This window comes from Cibotium barometz, chromosome 51 (genome assembly GCF_041138505.1).
Source record: "Cibotium barometz isolate CiBa-2024 chromosome 51, ASM4113850v1, whole genome shotgun sequence".
Classification (NCBI taxonomy): domain Eukaryota; kingdom Viridiplantae; phylum Streptophyta; class Polypodiopsida; order Cyatheales; family Cibotiaceae; genus Cibotium; species Cibotium barometz.
Genome location: NC_141096.1, coordinates 23,705,925 through 23,730,640, shown reverse-complemented (window position 1 = coordinate 23,730,640; position 24,716 = coordinate 23,705,925). Strand labels below are relative to the sequence as shown.

General features: G+C 46.3%; 1 protein-coding gene across 5 annotated transcripts in view; it reads right to left on the bottom strand.

The window, feature by feature from the left end:
• LOC147609445 (B3 domain-containing protein Os07g0679700-like) overlaps positions 1-20,202 on the bottom strand; it is a 132,175-nt gene extending 111,973 nt beyond the window's left edge. For 4 of the 5 annotated variants that reach the window (XM_086787510.1, XM_086787511.1, XM_086787512.1 and 1 more), the window contains exon 1: positions 19,273-20,196. In XM_086787510.1, the coding sequence (XP_086643636.1) occupies positions 19,273-19,661 (389 nt within the window). In that variant the 5' untranslated portion in view covers positions 19,662-20,196. Of the gene's footprint in view, positions 1-19,272 lie in introns of all 5 variants that reach the window. The other variant, XM_086787508.1, reaches the window with a different exon arrangement.
• Positions 20,203-24,716: the final 4,514 nt, after the last annotated feature.

The following is a 24,716-nucleotide window of genomic DNA, read 5'->3' as shown; positions in this document are numbered from 1 at the left end:
TTTTCAAAGGATTGAAGGCATCAATCCACTCCCACTCTCCTAGATCCCACTGAAGATATCTGAAAGGACTGCCACCATATAGCCACAAACACCAAGAGCCATGAGTCACTATCTGAGGAGAAGGGTCAATGAACTAGTGCTTCCCCGAGTGACCAACAATCCTCACTGGACTAAGCCTAGAATTTGGTATAATCTCCTCCATACTACATCTCAATCTCCCACCAGGCATGATAGAATGAATGACGAAATCTATATCCTCCTGACCTGGCAGAGCAATGACCTGCAAAGGTATGCCTATCCTCGAAAAAACTACCAGCCAACTCGGATGATAGTCTCCGTGAAAGGTCCCAGAAAGCCACTCATGCAGAATAGCTGCATCAATCTGATCAATACGAATGCGAGAGCCCCTAAGATGCTGAGTGGATGTAACTCTCTGATCTTCCGGAAGACTCTTAAAGGTCTTCCAAGCAAGAACTGTGTATACGCATCTCTCCCATCCTGACCATTGCATATAATGAGATGCACCAAGTGGCCGACCAGCCTCATCCCTAATGCACTCGTTCCACATAATAGGTTGTCGGTCAGCCTCGTCCAAAGACTTAGGAAGCCTTTGTCGCAAAAAATATCTCATGCTTCTCCATGCTCTGACAATGGCTGCAATAAGAGGGGAAGATGGTGCCCTAATATCAGCCTCTGAACAAAAAATGGGCATCCAGTCTCTCCCGACCCTGGGTGTACATCTGGAAATCTGAGACAAGAAAAAATCCTTCCAAGGCTCAGTGCCTGGTAGGAAACCTCTGACCACAAGTTTGCAAAGCAACGCCCTGCACTGAACATCCGGATCGATAATATTCAAGCCCCCCTTTCTTTTGGGCTGAATAACTGTGAGCCAATCTACCCTGGCATGAGTGTCTGATGTGCCATCCAAGCCCGACCAGAGAAAATTGCGGATCAATCTCTGCAATTGGCCAATGCACGCACGAGAGAAGCACCAACAAGAGGCAATAAACCAAGCCGAGGCAAGCAAAACCACATTAGCCACCAAAGCTCTGGAGGCTAAATCTAATCACCTGGAGCTCCAATGGAGGAGCTTCTTCCGTATACTCATAAGTACCGGAGCAAACTGCTGTGCAGGAGAAATATCAATCCCAACTTGGCATCCCAAATATCTAGCCGCCACCCAAGGCTCCCTCTATCCTTGTTTTGCTTCAGCCACCACCGGCGACCCTCCTAGGCGCCTTGCTTTCCCAGGCGGCAAACACCACACCCCTACACGTAAAGGGTCTCTTCGTCCTCCTTACCAGCCACCACCGGCGAGTAAACCAACTCTTTACCGTCGCCTACGCCAGTCACCAGCCAACCTTCTCTCCCTGTTGCAGTCAGTTGGCGCCCTTAGTCATCGCCAATAGCTGCAGCTCCAAAGCGGCATCCTTCCTCAGTCGTCAGCCATGGTCTCCTCTACGTCCCGCTTCCCTGCTTCAAAAAAACAACGAGTCAAGGCCGCCTTCCACAGCCGGCAGCCCTCTCACCTATCATCGCCTGCAGCCACAGCTGCTTCCATGTTACTAGCCACTACTAGCCCATCAAAAACTAGGGACCCTGCCCCCACTCCTGTCCTCTCTGACGACTCCTCCAGCCGCTGCTCCTCGGCGACCTCTCTTGTCGCCTGCACACTCCTTTTTCTAGAACCCGCCAGCTGCCTTCTACCTTTTTCTGGAAGGATTTGCCCTGCGCCACCTCTCCAACCATGTACACGTACATCACCTTCCATATATGGACCTTAAAGATTTAGCTGATACACACATTTTATTGGGCATCCCAACCATTAATCTCCTCCATGCTTCCATGCTCACCTTTGAATGCAACTTACAACACAAGTCCTGATTTTATTTTGAGGACGCGCACCCATATAGAGCAACCAAATAGCTGACATCACCTCCAGCAGACTACGCTCCGAACAAGCGTGTGCTTCCAGGATTTCATCATTTTCCCTGCATATACACTTCCATCAAGACCCAAAGCCTGATTGCCGCATCCATGACGCCCACACTGAGTCAATGGGTGCTCCCATGACTTTACCACAACACGAACATCACTCATGTACACATGTACAAGTTGAGTTTGAGGTTCCCCAAAAACTTCACACAACGTCCAAGCACAACCCAGGCCATCACGATGACCAGGCAACGCACCACCAGGAGGTGACCACCACGAGCACAAACACCACTCCCCCTAGGGCACTCCAAGAAACCCCCCACCAGGCTCCCACCTCCCGGTGTGCTGCCCCCCAAAAATACCAGCTGGGGGAGATAACTATGACAAGGTGCAACTCTAGCCGATACATGGCTTTTATTGCACAATTTGATATTGCTTTTAGCAATGAAGACTTCACTGAGCAAGTTCTTGAAAGGCACGGCCGCCCATTGATGTGTTGAAATTTGAGCATTGTGATGAGCTATGGTGGATCAAACACTAGAATCAACATCATTAACAAAGTGATTAGCAAATAATTAAGACGTAATTAGTGGGTAATTAGCAAATAATTAAGACGTAATTAGTGGATAAATAATTAAGACATAATTAGTAGGTAATTAGCAAATAGATTAATGTAGGCATGGATACTCAAAAACCAGCAAATTCTCATCAGGGTAATGCCTCAATTTATAGAGTTTACATCCAGCATCAAATCCCATTGATTTCTCCATGATTCACTCCACCTCTTTTCCCTGATTCTCTCCACCTCTTCACTTTTCCCAGAATATCTCCCTGAATAACTCCACACTTCCTAAATCTTCTCATGCTACCCTTTATTCTCTCCCAGTAGATTCTTCTCACCTTTTCACAGGTTCTTTCACATTTACATCTTCTCTTTTACAGCCTCTAACCAAGGGCTTGTTCCCGCACACACCCTATTCACTTGTATTTTCAACACCTCCCCTCAAATGAATACTCTCTAGCACACCTGGACCCTATACCAAGTTTCCCTCTTACTTGATAGCCCGTGACCAGTGCCTCAAGTCCCTAAACTCCATAGTCCTTTGACACTCTCTCTCTCTCTATGTGTCCAAGGCTACTATAAGTGCCCGCGACCTTGACTAAAGTGCTCACACATACATCTACCACGTGGCCTACATCATCGGTGGCTCAAAGGTGGTTTTACTTTGTTGGGGCAGGTTACATTGGGTTGTGGGATCTCTCTCTCTCTCTCTCTCAGAAAAGATGATCCGATTCCACTTCCTTTGGAGCCTCCATGAAGTTTGCCGATATCGTTCCTTCTCCACTGGTTTGCTATAGCAGTCTCTCGCCATGTGTCCTAGCTTTCCACAATTATAATTTTCTACTAATCCTAATTAGCAAAATAATTAGCAAGATAATGGGCTCACAAATTAGCATGGCTCTGATACCATGTTGAAATTTGAGCATTGTGATGAGCTATGGTGGATCAAACACTAGAATCAACATCATTAACAAAGTGATTAGCAAATAATTAAGACCTAATTAGTAGGTAATTAGCAAATAATTAAGACGTAATTAGTAGGTAATTAGCAAATAGATTAATGTAGGCATGGATACTCAAAAACCAGCAAATTCTCATTAGGACAATGCCTCAATTTATAGAGTTTACATCCAGCATCAAATCCCATTGATTTCTCCATGATTCACTCCACCTCTTTTCCCTGATTCTCTCCACCTCTTCACTTTTCCCAGAATATCTCCCTGAATAACTCCACACTTCTTAAATCTTCTCATGCTACCCTTTATTCTCTCCCAGTAGATTCTTCTCACCTTTTCACAGGTTCTTTCACATTTACATCTTCTCTTTTACAGCCTCTAACCAAGGGCTTGTTCCCGCACACACCCTATTCACTTGTATTTTCAACACCTCCCCTCAAGTGAATACTCTCTAGCACACCTGGACCCTATACCAAGTTTCCCTCTTACTTGATAGCCCGTGACCAGTGCCTCAAGTCCCTAAACTCCATAGTCCTTTGACACTCTCTCTCTCTATGTGTCCAAGGCTACTATAAGTGCTCGCGACCTTGACTAAAGTGCTCACACATACATCTACCACGTGGCCTACATCATCGGTGGCTCAGAGGTGGTTTTACTTTGTTGGGGCAGGTTACATTGGGTTGTGGGATCTCTCTCTCTCTCTCTCTCAGAAAAGATGATCCGATTCCACTTCCTTTGGAGCCTCCATGAAGTTTGCCGATGCCGTTCCTTCTCCACTGGGTTTGCTGTAGCAGTCTCTCGCCATGTGTCCTAGCTTTCCACAATTATAATTTTCTACTAATCCTAATTAGCAAAATAATTAGCAAGATAATGGGCTCACAAATTAGCATGGCTCTGATACCATGTTGAAATTTGAGCATTGTGATGAGCTATGGTGGATTAAACACTAGAATCAACATCATTAACAAAGTGATTAGCAAATAATTAAGACGTAATTAGTGGGTAATTAGCAAATAATTAAGACGTAAGTGGATAATTAGCAAATAGATTAATGTAGGCATGGATACTCAAAAACCAGCAAATTCTCATTAGGGCAATGCCTCAATTTATAGAGTTTACATCCAGCATCAAATCCCATTGATTTCTCCATGATTCACTCCATCTCTTTTCCCTGATTCTCTCCACCTCTTCACTTTTCCCAGAATATCTCCCTGAATAACTCCACACTTCCTAAATCTTCTCATGCTACCCTTTATTCTCTCCCAGTAGATTCTTCTCACCTTTTCACAGGTTCTTTCACATTTACATCTTCTCTTTTACAGCCTCTAACCAAGGACTTGTTCCCGCACACACCCTATTCACTTGTATTTTCAACACCTCCCCTCAAGTGAATACACTCTAGCACACCTGGACCCTATACCAAGTTTCCCTCTTACTTGATAGCCCGTGACCAGTGCCTCAAGTCCCTAAACTCCAGTGTCCTTTGACACTCTCTCTCTCTATGTGTCCAAGGCTACTATAAGTGTCCGCGACCTTGACTAAAGTGCTCACACATACATCTACCACGTGGCCTACATCATCGGTGGCTCAGAGGTGGTTTTACTTTGTTGGGGCAGGTTACATTGGGTTGTGGGATCTCTCTCTCTCTCTCTCTCTCAGAAAAGATGATCCGATTCCACTTCCTTTGGAGCCTCCATGAAGTTTGCCGATGTCGTTCCTTCTCCACTTGGTTTGCTGTAGCAGTCTCTCGCCATGTGTCCTAGCTTTCCACAATTATAATTTTCTACTAATCCTAATTAGCAAAATAATTAGCAAGATAATGGGCTCACAAATTAGCATGGCTCTGATACCATGTTGAAATTTGAGCATTGTGATGAGCTATGGTGGATCAAACACTAGAATCAACATCATTAACAAAGTGATTAGCAAATAATTAAGACGTAATTAGCAAATAATTAAGACGTAAGTGGATAATTAGCAAATAGATTAATGTAGGCATGGATACTCAAAAACCAGCAAATTCTCATTAGGGTAATGCCTCAATTTATAGAGTTTACATCCAGCATCAAATCCCATTGATTTCTCCATGATTCACTCCACCTCTTTTCCCTGATTCTCTCCACCTCTTCACTTTTCCCAGAATATCTCCCTGAATAACTCCACACTTCCTAAATCTTCTCATGCTACCCTTTATTCTCTCCCACTAGATTCTTCTCACCTTTTCACAGGTTCTTTCACATTTACATCTTCTCTTTTACAGCCTCTAACCAAGGGCTTGTTCCCGCACACACCCTATTCACTTGTATTTTCAACATGGTGGATCTCCGAAAAGCTTTCCCAGACTCCCATCATTACTTGGAATGAGTTTAAAGAGCAATTTTATGTTCAATTCTTGCCTCCTAATGTAGTAAAGAAGATTGTAAAGAAGTGGGACAGTATACATCAAAAGAAGCATGAATCGCTACAAGCATGTGTAAAAAATTTTGGAAGATTCTCTTGGAGGTATCATCTTTTTTGCATATTAATGGTCAAGAGAAGAAAAGAAAGCTTGAGACCAGCTTACATCCCGTACATCATTCGGGTTAGAACTTATCCAAATCAAACTTTGCAACAGCTAATAGCCTCTTCTCTTGCCACCGAGCAACTAAAACAAAAGATCAAACAATCCAATAAGGATGGGCACGCTAACAAGGGTAAAGGAAGGGCTGTCCAAAACCTGCAAAAAGGTGGACAGCCTTCTAAATGGATCTCGAAAGAGGCCACACATGAGGGAAAAGATGAGAGTACCTTTACCAAAGACAACCCCAACAAAAGGCACAAGTTTGGAGCTACACCGGAGCAAAGGGATCACTACGTTAAGGAAGGGAAGTGCTTTGCATGTGGGAGCAAAGACCGTATGTTTAGAGAATGTCCTCAGCAGAAGAAAAATGAAAGCAACAAGCAACCTAAAGTGAATGTGCATGTAGTTCCCGATGTGCAAGGGAATACTAATCATGAAGGTAATGAAAGGATGGTGTGCAGAGCTCGGGGGCAAATCAAGGATCAGCACGCCCTCTTTATGTTTGATGATTGTGTCACGGATAACTTCACCTCGGTGCAAATGGCCGCCACTCTAGGCATTTTGTAGGGGACTTGGGACCCCAAAAGCCACCTTTGCAAGCAAAGAGGTGCAGGTTATGCCTATCATAGGCAAGCTCCATGTGCATATTCAAGGATGTTTGGACCATGAAAACTTTTTGGTTGCACCATTGAATGGATGATGTTGGTAGTAGGCAAGGGCGCTGCAGTTCTTGCATACGTGGTGAGCAGCACAGGGAATCCTTTCCGAAGCAGGCTTCCAGGCGAGCTTCGAAACCATTGGAGTTGATTCACACTAATTTGGGTGGACCTCAGCAGACACCATTTTTGGGAGGATCTCTCTATTTTATGCTGCTTGTTGATGATTGTACCAGATTCACGTGGGTCTACTTTCTTTCCCCGAAGGACCAAGCTTTTGCACGGTTCAAGGATTCGCACGTGATGGTGGAGAAAGAGTCTGGATTTCAGGTCAAGACTCTCAGGGCTGATAAAGGAGGTGAATTCTCCTCGACTATATTTCTCAGATTTTATGCAGATAATGGCATCAAAAGGGAACTGGCCAATACTGGATCGCCTTCGGAGAATGGAGTTGTCGCGAACGCAAGAACACGACTGTGGTGGAGATGGCGAGAACCATGCTGGAGCATCGTGATCTTCCTCGTCCACTTTGGGGAGAGGCTGTGGCAACGGCTGTCCATACCCTCAACCGATCTCCGACGACTTCAGTACCCCATATGGCTTCATTTGAGGCATACTTTGGCAGGAAACCTGATGTCTCGCACTTCCGTGTCTTTGGGAGTGACACGTATGTACATATTCCGAAGAAGCAGAGGGGGAAGCTTGACTCCAAGTCCCGCAAGCTTGTATTTGTGGGGTATAACTCTCTTTCCAAGGGATACAGGTTGTATGATCCGGACAGGAACGAGATTGTTGTCAGCCGGGATGTGGTCTTTGACGAGCATGTTCCAGTATCCACTGTCGAGGAGCCGCCACTTCTTGGAGATCCAGAGGAGTCTGATGATGATTCCCAGACCATCATTCCAGTTGATCAACCTCAGTCAGTCAGTACAAGAGGTTGAGCCCGCAGCTGGAGTAGAGCCCCCGCGATCACAGGAGGCTCCATGATCTGTTCGAGTACCTAGGTGGTTGTTAGACACCCTTCGGGAGTCAGGTGTCACGGAGCTACCCTGCGAGTGGACCACAAAGGACGGCCCTCGAAGATCACATAGAGTCCGAGATAAAAGCAACACAGCGCAGCTTCTTCAGGTGAACTATGCTTTGATGTCTCGTATCATGTGGGACAAAGAGCCCACTTCCGTAAAGGAAGCCCTTTCACAGGATACTTGGAGGAAAGCCATGCAGGTGGAACTTGATGCCATCGAGAAGAACAACACTTGGGAGTTGGTACCGAGGCCGTCGAAGCGGTCAGTCATTGGTGTCAAATGGGTCTTTAAGACCAAATATGCGTCTGATGGGTCGGTGGACAAACACAAAGCCAAACTTGTGGCTAAAGGTTATGCTCAGCGGCCAGGCATCGACTATGAGGATACCTTTGCACCGACAGCACGGATGTCCACGATTCGGACCATTCTTGCCCTTGCTTCTTCTCAGAGGTGGCCCGTGTATCAAATGGATGTAAAATCTGCATTCCTTAATGGTGACCTGCAGGAGGAGGTGTATGTTGAACAACCTCCAGGCTTTATTGTTCCAGGATCTGAAGGGATGGTTTACAGGTTACGTAAGGCCTTGTATGGTCTTAAGCAAGCTCCCAGGGCTTGGAATCAGAAGATTGATTCCTTCTTTATTCGGACTGGATTTCAGAGATTGGTTGCAAATCCAAACCTGTATCTCTTTCGGGAACACGGCATGGTCACGCTTATCATCCTTTATGTGGATGATCTCATTCTCATTGGCGGTCATGTGGAGCACATTAGAGTGACGAAGGCTGCCTTGTCAAAGGAGTTTGAGATGACCGACTTAGGCTTACTCCACTTCTTTTTGGGATTGGAGATCTAGTAGACCCAGAGGGGGTTTTTCGTCTCTCAGCAGCGGTATGTTCATGAGTTGCTTGAGGCCTTTGGGATGGAGAACTGCAAGCCTATTACTTCGCCGATGGACCCGAACACAAAGTTAACCGTTACTGATCCTTGTGAGCCAGTTGATGCCTCGCAGTACCGGAAGTTGGTTGGTTCATTGATCTGGTTGCTGAACACCAGATTGGACTTGAGCTTCTTGGGGCTGTTGAGCTCTTTTATGCAGATGCCATTGAAGTCTCATTGGGACGCAGGATTGCGGATCTTGCGGTATCTCCAGAGTTCGAAGGATCTAGGGCTCCAACTCAGAGGCATCAAGATAAAGCTGCAGTACCTGAGGTGAATCTGCTAAGTCACCCTCCTCCATCCACTTCGCATCCATCGGTGAATAGTTCTTGAACTTCACAGGATAGCGATGGGAAACTTTACCTTGTACCTTTCTTTCCTTGTGTGCCAGTATCTGCTCGAGGATAAGAACCTCATTAAGTTCCTCCGCTTCCGTCTGAGCCTCATCTGATACATCCTCAGGCACCCAAAACCTGCTTGTACTCCACCCAAGTGGTAAGCACAAGTCCCCAATGAAGCATAGTGAATCACCACTGCTAAACATAGAAAGAAGCTGCCTTCCGAACCCATGAAGCTTTTGTGAAGATACCACTCGTGACAAAGTGTCAAAATCCATAGCCTTCAACCCATCTCTTGCATTGGGTTGAGCATCTTGAACTCATGATGGAGGTTTTGAACAGATTGTCTAAGTTTAATCTCCAATTGCAGTTCCAAAAGCCAGGACAATGTTAAAATTCATCGGCTTTATTATTTTAAATCAAGGAATTCAAATTGACTCGACAAAGATATTGGTGATGCAGGCTTTTCCGCAACCGAAGAATTTGAAATAGTTACAAAGGTTCATTGGTATGTTAAACTCTTCAAGCAAGTTTCTTCCCGCAAGTGGCTGAAATAACGGAGCCTTTTTTAGAAGACTGATGGAAAAAGGAGTCAAATTTATGTGGGATCAGAAATATCATCAAAGGTTTAAAAACCTTATAACCTTTAAAATTCTTTTTGTCCCCTTTCATACTTGGGCTGGCCACACTTATGAGTTTCCTTTTCACATTCAACTGATGCCTGTCCACACTGTGCGTCCCGTGCCCTTGCCCGTGCCCGTGCCCGTGCCCACCTGCTTGTTGTCCAGAGGGAAAAACACAGGGTCGAGCGTCCTCGATTGCACTCAATAACACAGTAAGCATCCAAAAGATTCCCATATGACCGAAGAAATGCCCCTCCAGTGCATCTGGGTGATGAAACAATCATCCTGAACAATAAGGCCAAACCGTCACGTCAAAGTGACAATCAACTCTTGCTTGTTTCTTCAGAACCTGGAGCAAAAGTCTCAAACCAAGTGGAAACACGTAACCTGTGTTAGCCAAAAACAAAACCATGCATCATTCTACATATGACAAACATATGCATCAAACATATATGCATTCGCAAACAATATGCTCCTGAAGATGCTCTACCCACTCCACAATAACAGTCTCAGGGTTACTCGCAAGCCTTACACCCATGTATATCCCGCAGGACCCACGACTGATGATACAACATGAGCATATGAAAGCACTCAATGCATCCAAACAGTACATCCACTAAGTACTTCACATATGTCCCTCTTGATGCTTTACACACTCTACTTATGGCCATCTCGCAGGAGCCACATTCAGTGATACACCATGAACATTGTAAAGTACCTGATGTATCATATCAACATACATGCATCTCATCCTAACACAATCCAGAGTATTACCCCATGTATTCTCAAGGGTACCAGGATCCAATGGCACCAAAATACAATAATACCTCAGAAAGTGTATAAATACATGCACAAATAGAGTTCAATCCATATATCAATGAACCAAACCAACTCTAGGACTGCTCGCAAGACTTATGCCCTCCATAAAGTCTCGAAGTGTTAGCTCAGGTTGCCGCAGCCTTTGAGCTCAACAAAACCATGCCATTCCAAAGGAGACCAACTCCACAAATAGCATCATCTCAATATCCAATTGACCTATCTTGTGGTCAAGAACAACCAGAACCATATGACAAAGATCAATGTCCCAATCTTCTTCAGTCATACCTTAGTTCCGAAGGCAAAAACAATCTTTGTTAACCATAAGTGTAGACAGAGTTATCCATAGTTCCAGTTATAGTTCATGGTGCGGCCGACTGTGAACCATACCCAACTTTACCATCTCATGTGACTAGTACACAATATCATAGAAGTCCCATAAGCAGATGTACTGTCAGCCTCAGTACCTCGGGTGAATACAAAAATGTCACCAAGCGACTTCTCGATGAAAACTAAGCCTGTCTGTAAACAAGGGAACGGAGGTGCTACTCCCCTTTTGAGCATCAGGCAGTGCTCCAGATCCATGCTCTGCTGAACCTGAATGAGCCGTAGCAAGAGTCGGCTCCAACTCAAAGGCATCAAGATAAAGCTGCAATACCTGAGGTGAATCTGCTAAGTCACCCTCCTCCATCCACTTCACATCCATCGGTGAATAGTTCTTGAACTTCACAGGATAGCGATGGAAAACTTTACCTTGTACCTTTCTTTCCTTGTGTGCCAATATCTGCTTGGGAATAAGAACCTCATCAAGTTCCTCCACTTCCGTCTGAGCTTCATCTGATACATCCTCAGCACCCAAAACCTGCTTGTACTCCACCCAAGTGGTAAGCACAAGTCCCCAATGAAGCATACTGGATCACCACTGCTAAACATAGAAAGAAGCTGCCTTCCGAACCCATGAAGCCTTTGCGAAGATACCACTGGTGACAAAGTGTCAAAAGCCATAGCCTTCAACCCATCTCTTGCACCATAACACTTCAACTGCTTCTTGTTCCTGGATGACTACTTCCTGTCCTTGGTGTCTTTTCTCCTTAGCTTCATCTTTAGCTTTTGCTCTTCACCTTATACAGGCAAAGACACACAATCCTGCACTGCCTCCTGTACTTCCTTTTCACTTTCCACATGTTGAAGCTTTTGATGTGATTCTCATGAAACAACCACGAGCTCACCTCCTTGAGAAAGTCGACGATATCCCGGCAATGGAACCATGAAACCGGCCTTCAAAAACTTAACGGGCGGTGAAACAAGCACTCGCACACAGAACACTTCATCACCCATGGGAACCTGAAAAAGGAAAACAAATAGGGGAGCTAGAATGCTCCTGCAAAAAGTACAAGGACACCAATTGGCCCCAAAACGCAATGGTGCCCCTTGCGGTATTTCTTTACTTAATCAAAAATGAGAACATAGTACAACTTGTCGAATCCTTTACCAATAGGATCCCTTTTAGCTTTTCACCCACGACTTTCCAAATAAGATCTCTCGCTTAGTACAGCAAAGCATTCCATAGAGAAGGCACACCTATACAACACCTCCCTGCTTGAAAAGGTCTTCTCCATCTCAACCATGGATCCCACAACCCTTTCCCAAACAGCAGTAGGGCTGTACCAAACCATATGTCCTTCCTGTAGTCACAGCTTGCATGTAACCTTGAGAAAACTATAACCTGTTCACATGAATCCAGAGACATGCTTTCCATACGAACCAAAGACCTGTATCTAATAAACCATGGACCTGTATCCATAAACCATAGTCCTGTATCCTCGATACCAAAGTCATGTTTCTTCACGAAAGACCAATGTCCTATTTCCATGACATATAAATCCACATATGCACCATCAATCACGATGCCAAAAACTTGATCCTCTATATCCAAATCTTGTAACCAAAGCCTGCTCTTGCGAAGAGAGAGAGAGAGAGAGAGAGAGACTCCTTGGCTGTTAGCCCCTCGGTGCCTCCTTCAGCTCACCTTCTTCCAAGAGAGAGATACAGAGAGACCCGCGCTGACTACTTCCACACATGCAGCCACCTGGCGTAGAGGGCTTCCCATCTGACACTCGTCTGGCTGCCCAACTGTCTGTAGAGAAATTCCTGCTTGACGCCTGCCTAGCTGCCCCTTGCTGGTTGCCCATAGATGTAGTCGCCTGGTCGCTTTTTTACTTGGTAGTAACCCATGCTCAACCACCTTATCACCTGCCTGGCTGCCCATGTGCAGCAGCGCCCTACTGTAGGCCATGCGCATCAGCACCTTGTCAGTGCCCAACAGCAACAACTTCCGGCAGTAACACCCGACTGCGGCAGCAACAGCACCCGACGGAGGTGGCAACAGTAACAGCAAAAGCGGCAGTAACAACAACAGCGGCAGCTGCTCGTGGAGGCAGCTGCAGTAGCAGCGCCCGTCCATGCGCAGCTGTAGCGGCAGCAGCGCCCAATAGCGGCAGTCCTCCAGGGGATGTGCTCGTGAAGACCATCCGGCCACCTTCCCCCTCTTCTCGACTCCAAGGTGATGCACCTCACCACCACACGGCAATCTCCACACGGCAACCACCCTTCGCTTTAATAGCCAGAAACGCGATTCCGCCTACTTTCCAAAAAGCCAATAGCAAAAACGCAAACTTCCAAAACTAAAATATTTTTTAAATATCATCAAAGGTTTAAAAACCTTATAACCTTTAAAATCCTTTTTGTCCCCTTTCACACTTGGCTGGCCACACTTATGAGTTTCCTTTTCACATTCAACTGATGCCTATCCCTGCGTCCCGTGCCCGTGCCCACCTGCTTGTTGTCCAGAGGGAAAAACACAGGGTCGTAACACCGAGCCATGCATGTGACATGGGGGGCAGTTGCTTGGCCCTCCCAGTCCGGTCCGCAGCTTTTTTATAAGGACAATGGTACAGATTCTGCTATTTTCATTCGTAGAGGTATTGCGCGGCATGGTTTATTGCAGGATGTTCCTCACTCTGATTATACACCCCCCAGACAGAGGATTGACACCAGTTGGGAAATTGTTGCCAGTATTACAGCATAGCAGATCTGGAGAGCTCGATGCACGGAGACTATTGAGGGTGTCCAGATTTTTGGGTCTCAGTGTATTAGTACTATATGGGGTGATATCATCCATACTCTTATGGCTACTTGAGCTCGCATTCAGGGGCCCTCTCGTTCTGCGCAGGCAAAGCGCGTGATATTTATGCGGGAGTGAGACCATGGCATCTTCTTTTCCTCTAGTACCACACGTCTTACATGGCATCTTGATGCTCCTCGGTGGTTGAAATCACCTTACATATTGGGGTGATTCTATTCTTTTCCGGCTTATAGCTGTGATTGTTGTGTGTTTTTTTCATACTTAATAGAAGTCTCTTTCTGGAAAAAAAAAAAAAAAGAATGTTGTGGCTGATGCATTGTCCAAGAGACCATACGTGACCGCAATTTCTATTGCCTCACGTGGGGACCTCTACCATGCAAGATTTGTACCACTACGATGTAGATTTTGCAAGTTTATGGACTGATTTGATGGCTGGTCATGCACATGCTTCTATGTGATCAAAGACGGCTATCTCATCAAGGATAACTGACTATGTGTGGTGTCTAACATGAGGCCAAAGGTTATGGATGAGTGCCATGCTCCGCCTTATGCTGGTCATAGAGGTTGCCTACTACGCGCATGGTTGAGCGCTTTTTCTTTTGTCAATGGGATAAGATAGTCTATGAGAGACCAATGTATAGCTTACTTGAGAGTTTGTCAAAGAGGGGTAGGTGGGCATGGTCCTGATGGTGGGAGGCATGGTGGGAGGCCGACCAATGTGGATGCTATAGATGTTGCTATAATGTGGGATTGGGTGAGGGATCTCTGGAGGGAAGGGGAGGAGCCTGCTCATGTGTCACCTATGGTGAGCAACTTTGAATTGGGCTGCATGCACCTCTCCCTGGGGTGGTTGGTGTGTGAAGAAGTCATGTAGCTCAACCTGTCACTTCCAGAGTCAAGAGGGTCTTCTCTTCAGTGGATTGGTGTGTGAAGAAGTCATGTAGCTCAACCTGTCACTTCCAGAGTCGAGGGTCTTCTCTTCAGTGGATTGGGAAATTGGGAAGGTCGCTTTTTAAGGCAACTATTGTGGTTGCTCTTGGGTAAGAGGCTAATGGTGGCAATCAAATGATCCCCCCCATGGGTACCATGAGTGAGATTGGTTAGGGGTTGCGGTTTGTTTCCAGCTTTTGTCTCTTCAGGAAGCTAAGGATAATCTAAATCATAAGATGTGGGCAAGGAACAAAGGATGAAAGTTATTTACCAACGGCATGAAAGATAACTTTTGTGAACATGTGTACCTTGCCTGTGCTGGATTCTTGCAATCCTTGGAGTTCACTGGTAAAGGCCTCAACCCAATTTGTCGGTCCACTTGTAATAAGCAACTTGGCTGGAATGGTGAGTAAGGCCCTATTGTGTCAATCCCTATCCTTTTGGTGAGTGCGGGGACACCAATTTTGAGAGTGTGTTGTCTTCAAATTTGGTCCCATTCGAGTTAAGGCCTTCTTTGACCAAATGTCAATTACGGCCATGGCACCTTTCCTGCCATGGAATTACTGTTGAGATGGTTGGGAGGTGTAGGGATTGTATGCGCAAGGACATAGAAGCACATGAACGTGCATGTATTACTTGTCAAAAGGTGAAATTGGATAGACAAAAGACCCCCGGATTGAGTCGTTGCCTATTCCTTCGCAACCATGGAAAAGCATTGCTATGGACTTCATAATGGATTTGCCAAGGACCCAACAAGGTAATGATACTATTTGGACGATTGTGGACAGGTTTAGCAAGCAAGCACATTTCCTGCCTATCAAGAAGACGATCAAACCTGAGCATATGGTGAAGGTGTTTCTTGCACAAGTGTTCAAGCATCATGGTATTCCGAAGTCCATTGTGGGGGATAGAGATCCTAAGACTACGAGCCTATTTTGGAGGGCTCTCTTTGATAACATGGGTACTAAATTGGACTTTTTATTGGCTTATCATCCACAAACGGATGGCCAAAGTGAGGCTACAAATTCAGCTGTGTCAGATCTTCTAAAGTGCTATGTTGCAAACCAAAAGACCGCGTGCAAAAAGTACCTACCGCTTGTAGAGTTTGCCTACAACAACACGATACATGCATCCACAGGAAAGGCCCGTTTTGAGATTTATGGCAAAGTAATTCTACCACCCATCCTTCGCACCAAGGATGGGATCTTTCCACAGGAAAGGCCCGTTTTGAGATTTATGGCAAAGTAATTCTACCACCCATCCTTCGCACCAAGGATGGGATCTTTCTACCGAAGAAAATGTTATATTGCCTTTGCACAGGTGCAAACAACCATTGCTAGGTCCCAAGATAAGCATAGAAGGGTTGCCAACATGCATAGAAGGCATATGGTGATCAAAAAAGGTGACTGGGTATTGCTGAAATTTGAGAAAACAAGACTTCGCAAGAGGCCAGGTAAAGAGAGGGCGTGTCCTAAGCTCTCTACCAATTATTATGGACCCTTCAAGGTGATCAAACAGATCAATAAAGTTGCTTTCAGGTTAGCATTACCTAATCATTGAAAGATTGACAATGTCTTTATGTGAGTTTGTTATGGAAGTATGTAGAGCCAGATCCACACAAGCATGTCACACAAGACCCGCCAAAAGTTGAAAGAGATACTTCAGCTAGAACATATAGTCTTCCACAAGGAGAGAAAGCTAGTTGCAGGCAAGCTTTCCAAACGATATCTTGTGAAGTTTAACAACTATCTTCCTATTGATGCTAAATGGGTTGACAAGCAATACTTGTGAAGTTTAAAAACTATCTTCCTACTGATGCTAAATGGGTTGACAAAAGCAATACTTTTCTGACTATCCACATCTTCTACAGGCGTATCTCAACGCTTTTCAATTGAGGACAATTGTTTAGAAGCTATCACCATTTGGCCACCCAAATGGTCCCCTCTAGTTTCTCATGCCCCCGTGTGTGGCCAATTTGTGGATCCGAGAGCCTGGGATCCCAATTTCACGCTTTCTGATGTGCCAAACTTGTGACTCGTTCCATAATCGGAAGATTTGCTCGTAAAAAAATGCACATGCACACACGTTTACATGTTTGAAATTGTTTTCATGTGTTTGCCTGTTATGAATGTCTAGTTCAAGGGCCTAGGATGCCTGCCCGTGAACCATGCGATTTGCCATGTATTCTCACGTGTTTGGTGGCCTGTGAACAGGTGGTAAGTGCACTCAAAAACTCTTGACTTATTTTATTATAATGCTTTGTAATGTTTATAACTTTTGCAAGTTCGCATTCATTGAAGATGGGTGGACAATCTTCACCAAGTGTTCGGGCAACTCAGTGGGCTCCCTGGTGGCTTGGAAGTGTGGGTGGACACCCCATCACTGGGTAGACACCCCACATGTGGGTGGACATGTGGGTGGCCCAAGTAGTTGGCCACCTACCTCGCGCATGATCATGTGATCTTCTCTCGCACTAGAAGGGAAATGTCTATTCGCCATCTCTCCTACACGCCTACCTCTCCTTCATTTATGCTCATTACAGGCGCTATGCACACCCGATCGCAATTCCGAGGACATACCACTGATCAGCAAGCAGAGGGCGACCAGCTCTAATACTCAGCACACGAAGATCAGCATGGCACAAGTTCAGTTGTACGACCACCACATCAGCATGCCGTACACTGTACGGACAGATTCATGTGGTCCTCCTCTGCTAGTTGACCTGTTTTGCTGCTGGCCGTCATTAAGCCAGGTGCTGAACACTGGTTTGGGTGCTGTCCGGGCGGCCTATACGCCTGTTTTTAGCTTGTGGCCGGTGCTTCTAACCAGCTGATTATTCCCATCGCGCTCCGGCGTCATCAACAACTCCACCACTACCTAAAATTGTGCCCATGAGTGTCCACAGGTGCCAGTTCTCTATTTCAACATTCTCATGTTGTGAGAATGCTAGGTGCCAGGCACACCACTATCGTGTGGGGACCCGGAACACCACCTGTGATGCATTTGCATCTCTCCAATGAGTGACAGGGAATTGTTGAAAGTCTTCATCGACAAATTCTTCTCCGACAACTCTGTTTGGTATGTGTATTCATTTCTTTGTCTATGAAAAATCTCGCTATCATAGCCCATGGAACATTGTACAAATAAAATACTCCAATAATACTTGGTATTGAGAGGGGGTTGGCCCAAATTTTGGCCCCAATGTGGTGTACTTGTTCAAATTTCAGTTTTCAGCTTTGTTATGTTTTGTGTTGTTTCCATTTCCTTAAGGGTTAAAGTGATTACAAGACGGTGCCCAATACATGCTCACACCCAGCAAGGTGAATTACAACTCACCCGGCCTATCCATGGCCACGTGTAGTTCTGCTCCAATTGTAGAAAATAGAGCTAGGATCCAAGGAGACTTTGGATGCTTCTCATGTTCCCTCTAAAGTGCAGCATCCTGCGCCTACCATATCCAATAAAATGAGACATAAGTGACACTCTCATCTGCCCAGAACTAATAAGTGCAGCCAAAAAGAATCTTACCAGTTTTACCACACTATCCAATTTGTGATCCTCCAACAAGAGCACATCCATACTTCCACCTGTATCAACAAGATGGAGTTGATCCTTCACAAGGCACTTCCTACTACGGGTGGGAAGCCTCCGAGACCCTACACATTCCATGAGCCGGTGTCTGTGCCCACCTCTCATAATTGCTGAAGGATGAATGCTAAAGGAGAAGGAAATCACTATGCATAGGCTCTACAACCGTGAACAATCATGAGTGCCTTGCAAGGTGTCATGATTAGATACATCATGATGTACATCCTACAAAGCCTCATGAGAGGACGACCTGTCTTGGTGTGCATCTACATGATTGCCCATGCCATGTACATCCTACATACTATCTAAACCCAACAAGGACTCAACAAAGTCATTCTAGCCTAATGCATCATCCTTCTGCGAACATGCCTCATCACTCTAACCCAATACATCATCATTTTGCAATACATTGTGTGTGGGCGATGCATGATCCTGTGTCCCAACATTCTCACCACGAGGGCGGCCATGGGATATCACATGCCACTCCTGACAGATAGCTGGTCGTGTGAAATACATGAGCGCCTATGTGAAGGCACATGGTGATGCTGAGCAATGATGATGGGAATGGGCACCGCAGGAAAGGTGACATGTGGGACGATGAATGCTTTCTTCAATGAGCATTACCTACGTGTGGAAAAGGTAGCTATGGCCATGGCGGGCAACACACAAAGTGGGCGGATGCCAGCAGAAACAGAATACCCCTTAAGATTCCCAGAAATCCGTCGAAGAGACTAGGCTAGTTTTTCAACCCCACATACTCGCTTGCTTTCTCAAACCCACAAGAAATGATGCAGAAAGGGGTCTGATGCTGGCATGCAGAAAAATGCATATCAGAGTTTTTTCCAGGTGAAAGTTGCCCACGTGTGTGGGAGGATAAACGGTTTTCAACATAAGTGTTACCCACGCATGAAGAGGCGATTAGTGTATACATCCATGGTGGCCGACTACACCAAGTAGGTGGAAGCAAGAAGCGAAGGATCCATGATTTCCCACATGAGCGTTACCCACGTGTGGAAGAGGTGGTTAGTATAAACAGCCACTACACAAAGTGGGTGGAAGCCAGGAGCAGAATGCCGGAGCTAATGACAGGGTTGTCAACACCACATGAGATGGTGCAGGAGCTAGCATGCAGGAGGAAGGGTGAAAGCCTTTAATACTTTGCAAAGAAAACAACGTTGAAGAAGCTAGGGAGAAAGGCGTACCCGCACGTGTCACAGAGATCGGCAATGCCACCGGAACGCAACAGCCAGCCGGGCTTCCAAGAGGGGGAGGCGGTGGTACGGCACTTGCCATTGAAGCAGACCTTGGGAGGAGGGGGGGCCGCACCACACCCACAATCATCGTCATCCTTATCATCATAATAATCATCACGGTACTCTTCTGCAGCCATGGTGGCGTTGATGGAGGGTCGTACGGCGGTGGGTCGTACAGGCATACGAGCAGGAATGGTGGGCGACGTTGTTGCCGTCCTTGTAGTAGTGGTGGTGTTTATCACTCTATCTACATGCATGGGAGCCACTTCACTCCCCATATGTGTCCCTCTATTGATCCCAATCTGCGTAGAACTCTGCGTTGAAGCTGATTGATCCATGTGATCTCTGCAGGCTAGCCTAGCCCATGGAGTGGGGTGGTGTGTTTCGGGGGCTATGATTTGCTGCTTACGTGAGAGTGGGGAGTGCTGGGCACGTAAGTACTTTGCATGCAAAGGAAAGGCGCGCAGGGAGGCAGGCAGGGAGGGGCGCTGCTATATGGAGGAGAGAAGAGAAAAAGGTGGAAGAGGGGAGGCGGCAGGGTGAAAGGAGAGCTCAAAAGATATGATAAGAGGGTGAAGGCGGAAGGAGAAGAACACGAGGACGGACAGAAGGCGTAGGCGGAGGCGGAGGCGGCGGCGGCGGCGGAGGGGGAGGTGGGAGGAAAGATTTTACAACAGTGCAGAGATATAGAATAACCTACAGATCTCAGCTGAGCTCCGCCCTGAAACGCTGAGAGCTCCGCCCAGAAACGCAGAGAAGCTCTCTGCGTTTACTTGCAAGCCGACTCCAACCCTCGACGTAGAGGCGGCATAGAGAGAGAGAGAGAAAAGGGGAGGAGATGATGCATGCATGGCATCCCCTCATCCATTTGCATGTTTCTAAATGTCCACCGCCACCCTCTACCAAAAAAAAACAAAAAAAATCCCCTTATTTTAATTTTATGGAGAGCTATTTTTCTTTTCTGTTAATTTATAGGGCATTTAACTCTGTACACCTGCCCACCACCTCTGCACGAACCCCTTCATTTGACCCCTTGATGCAAAGTCGACGATGACTCAATCGCTATTTGCCTTTTGATTGGCCAGTGGCCCCACTGGCTGCTCGCCCATCGCCATTGACGCCTATTTGCCTCATCCTACGTGTCATCTCACGTGTCCGTAAGTAGGTCAAGGTCCCCACCCATAATATATATTGCCTATTTTCACATGGTGGAACGACCTTACACTATCCTCAACTTACCCCAACACAATAAAATAGCCCATGCCCTAACAAACCTTCAACCCTAAGCCGAAGCCTACCCTTACCTCCCCATTGCTTGAAAAAAAAAACGATGTTTTCCTTCAAATTAAAGGCAATGCAGAGGCTTAATCGGGATGTAGACTTGAAGTTCACTAGAAATCGTACAATTGCTCGGATTTATAACTAAAATGTGTAAATTTCAACCCTTAAAATTAAAGGCAACGTCGAATTTCAACTTGGATTTCTAAGTTTCAGCCCGAAAAATTACACTACGAACCAGGTTATGTGAGCATTGTACCTCCCCTTCCCCCCACACCATAAAAAAAGCACCACATATAAACAAAACAATAAAACAACCCATGCCCTAATTAACCTAGAACCCGAAGCCCTCATTATACAATAGTACGCTAGCTGGACTCTCCAAATTAATCAAATTCAAGCTGAAATTGATTTTCCTAGCACCTCGGATTTGTATTTCGGTAAAATTTGAGTGAGCCGACAAATATCTCCTTACTTTCCACACCTTACATTTTTCCATGCCTCCATCCTAGCTCAACTGAACACTTCCAACTTGCAATTGTTGCATTCCTCTACCCTTCTATATTGTTTATCTACTTTATATAATGCTTGAATTACATCATTAGCACTTCAATTTGTGATTCAATTCTTTAACTTATCAACTCTTTATAGTCTTTGGAAGATATGCGGGCTCATATCTCTCAATTTAGAAGGTGTTTAAAAAATTCGCACGCATATCTACGTTCATCCTGGCATTTTTTAGCTTCCCATTGCTTCTCATAGGGGTTTGCTTCTTTTGGTCAAATTTTCTCTAAAATATATGTGGCTTAAAAAATCACTAAATGTTGGGCTTCTCATAGGGGTTTGCTTTTGGTCAAACTTTCTCTAAAATATATGTGGATTAAATAATCACTAAATGATGAGTTTTTGAACTTATTGGGGCGCAAGGGTGTGTTGCCACGCTCTATTTTTTGCTTAGTGCCCAAGTGCTACATTTCCACTCACAAAGTCTCACCACCATCGAATGTCAGATTGGCAGGACGGTGTGTTTCCCAGGTGGTCCCCCATGCAAAAACATTACGGGTTTGGGTGGGACATCACGCTCGTGTAGCGTCCAATGGGGGTGAAAATTTGGGAATGGGTCCTTGGGACTACTACCTCTCCATTTGTAAAGTTTCACCACCATCGGATGCCGAAGAGGTGGGACGGCGTGTTGCCACCCACTATTTTTTGCATACATCCCAAGGGATTCCCTATGCAAGAAATTGTGGGTTTGTATGGGACATCACGCTTGTATGGCATCGGATGGGGGTTAGACTTTGCGAGTGGGTCCATGGGACTGCTACTGCTCTACTCATAATGTTTCACCACCATTGGATGCTGGATGGGCGGGACAGTGTGTTGCCACCCGCTATTTTTTGCATAGTGCCCCAAAGGGTTTTCTTTGCAAAAAATAGTGGATTTGGGTGGGACATCACACCCGTATGGCGTCTGATGGTGGGGTGAGACTTTGCGAGTGGGTCCATGGGGCTGCTACCCCTCCACCCACAAAGTGTCACGCCATCGGGAGGCTGGATGGGTGGGAGGGTATGTTGCCACCCGCTATTTTTTGCATAGTGCCCATGGCATTCCATATGCAAACAATTACGAGTTTGGGTGGGACATCACGCCTGTATGTCATCCGATGGGAGTGAAACTTTTCAAGTGGGTCCGTGGGGCTACTACCCCTCCACAGGTAAGGTTTCACCACCATCATGTATCGTATGGGTGGGACGGTGTGTTGCCACCACTATTTTTTGCATAGTGCCCAAGGAGTCTCTTATGCAAAAAATGTGGGTTTGGGTGGGACATCACGTTTGTATGATGTTGAATGGGGGTGAAACTTTATGAGTGGGTCTATGGGACAACTACCCCTCCACTCGCAAATTTTCACCACCATCAGACGTCGGATGTATGTGACAGTGTGTTGCCAACCACTATTTTTTCCTAGGGCCCAAGGGGTCCCTTATGCAAAAAATAGCAGGTTTGGGTGGGACATCACACTCGTACGACGTCCGATGGGGGTGAGACTTTGTGTGTGGGTCCATGGATCTACTACCCCTCCACTTGCAAAGTTTCACAACCATTGGATGCTAGATGTGTGGGATGGTGTGTTGCCACCCGCTATTCTTTGCATAGTGCCCAGGGGTCCCCTATGCAAAAAATAGAGGGTTTGGGTAGGATATCAAGCTCGTATGGTGTCTTATGGGGGTAAAACTTTACAAGTGTATCCATGGGGTTGCTACCCCTCCACTTGCAAAGTTTCACCACCATCAGACACTGGATGGGCAGGACGGTGTGTCGCCACCCGTTATTTCTTCCATAGTGCTCAAGGGGTCCCCTATGCAAAAAATAGCAGATTTGGGTGGGACATCATGCCTGTATGGCATCTGATGGGAGTGAAACTTTGTGATTGGGTCCATGGAAGTGCTAGCCCTCCACTCACAAAGTTTCACCACCATCGGACGTCGGATGGGTGGGAGGGTGTCTTGCCACCCGCCGCCATTTTTTGCTTAGTGCCTAAGGAGTCTTGTATGCAAAACATTGCGGGTTTGGTTGGGACATCACGTTCGTATGCCATCCTATGGGGGTGAAACTTTGTGATTGGATCCATGGGCTACTACCCCTCCACTCACAAAGTATCACCACCATCGGATGCTAGATGGGGAGACGATGTGTTGTCACTCGCTATTTTTTACATAGTGCCCAAAGGGTCCCCTATGCAAAAAATCAAGGGTTTGCATGGGACATAACACTTGAAACACGTCTGATGGGAGTGAAACTTTGCGAGTGCATCCATGGGGCTCCTACTCCTCCACTCACAAAGTCTCACCACCATCGGATGCTGGATGGGCGGGACGGTGTGTTGCCACCACCCGCTATTTTTTGCATAGTGCCCAAGGGGCCCCCTATGCAAAAAATTACAAGTTTGGGTGGGACATCATGCTTGTTTGCATCCGATGGGGGTGAGAATCTGGGAGTGGGTCCGTGGGGCTGCTATCGCTCCACTCGTAAATTTTCACCACCATCGAGATGGGTGGGACAGTGTGTTGTCACCCGATATTACTTGCATAGTCTCCCAGGGGTCCCCTATGCCAAAAGTTACAAGTCTGGGTGGGACATCATCATGCTCGTCTAGTGTCCAATGGGGGTGAGAATTTAGGAGTGGGTCCATGGCACTGCTACCGCTACACTCGCAAATTTTCAACACCATTTGTTGATGTCGGATGGGTGGAACGGTGTGTTGCCACCCGCTATTTTTTGCATAGTACCCAAGGGGTTCCCTATGCAAAAAATACAAGGTTTGGGTATGACATCACACTCGTATGGCAAACGATGGGGGTGAGACTTTGCGAATGATTCTACTACCCCTCCACTTACAAGGTTTCACCACCATCGGACGTCAGATGGGTGGGGCGGTGTATTGCCACCCACTATTTTTTGCATAATGCCCACGGGGTCCCTTATGCAAAACATTTTTTGGGTAGGACGTCACGTTCGTATGGCATCTGATGGGATTGAAACTTTCTGAGTGGGAGTGGAAGCTTCTACCTCTCCACTTGCAAAGTTTCACCACCATCTAATGCCGGATGAGCGGGACGACGGGTTGCCAACCGCTATTTTTTGCATATGCCCAAGGGGTCCCCTATGCAAAAAATAGCGGGTTTGGGTGGGATATCACACTGGTATCGTGTCCAATGGGGGTTAGACTTTATGAGTGGGTCCATGGGGATGCTACCCTTCCACTCATAAAGTATCACCACCATCGGATGCTGGATGAGCGAGATGGTGTATTGCCACCCCCTATTTTTTGCATAGTGCCCAAGGGGCTGTGGGTTTGGGTGGGACATCATGCTCGTATGGCGTCGACTGGGGATAAGACTTTGTGAGTGGATCCATGGGTGTGGTACCCCTCCACTCGTAAATTTTTACCACCATCAGATGCTGGATGGGCAGGATGGTGTGTTGCCCACCCGCTATTTCTTGCATAGTGCCCAAGGGGTCCCTTATGCAAAAAATAGCGGGTTTGGGTAGTGTGTTGCCACTCGCTATCATGCTCGTATGGCATCCGATATGGGAGTGAAACTTTGCGAGTG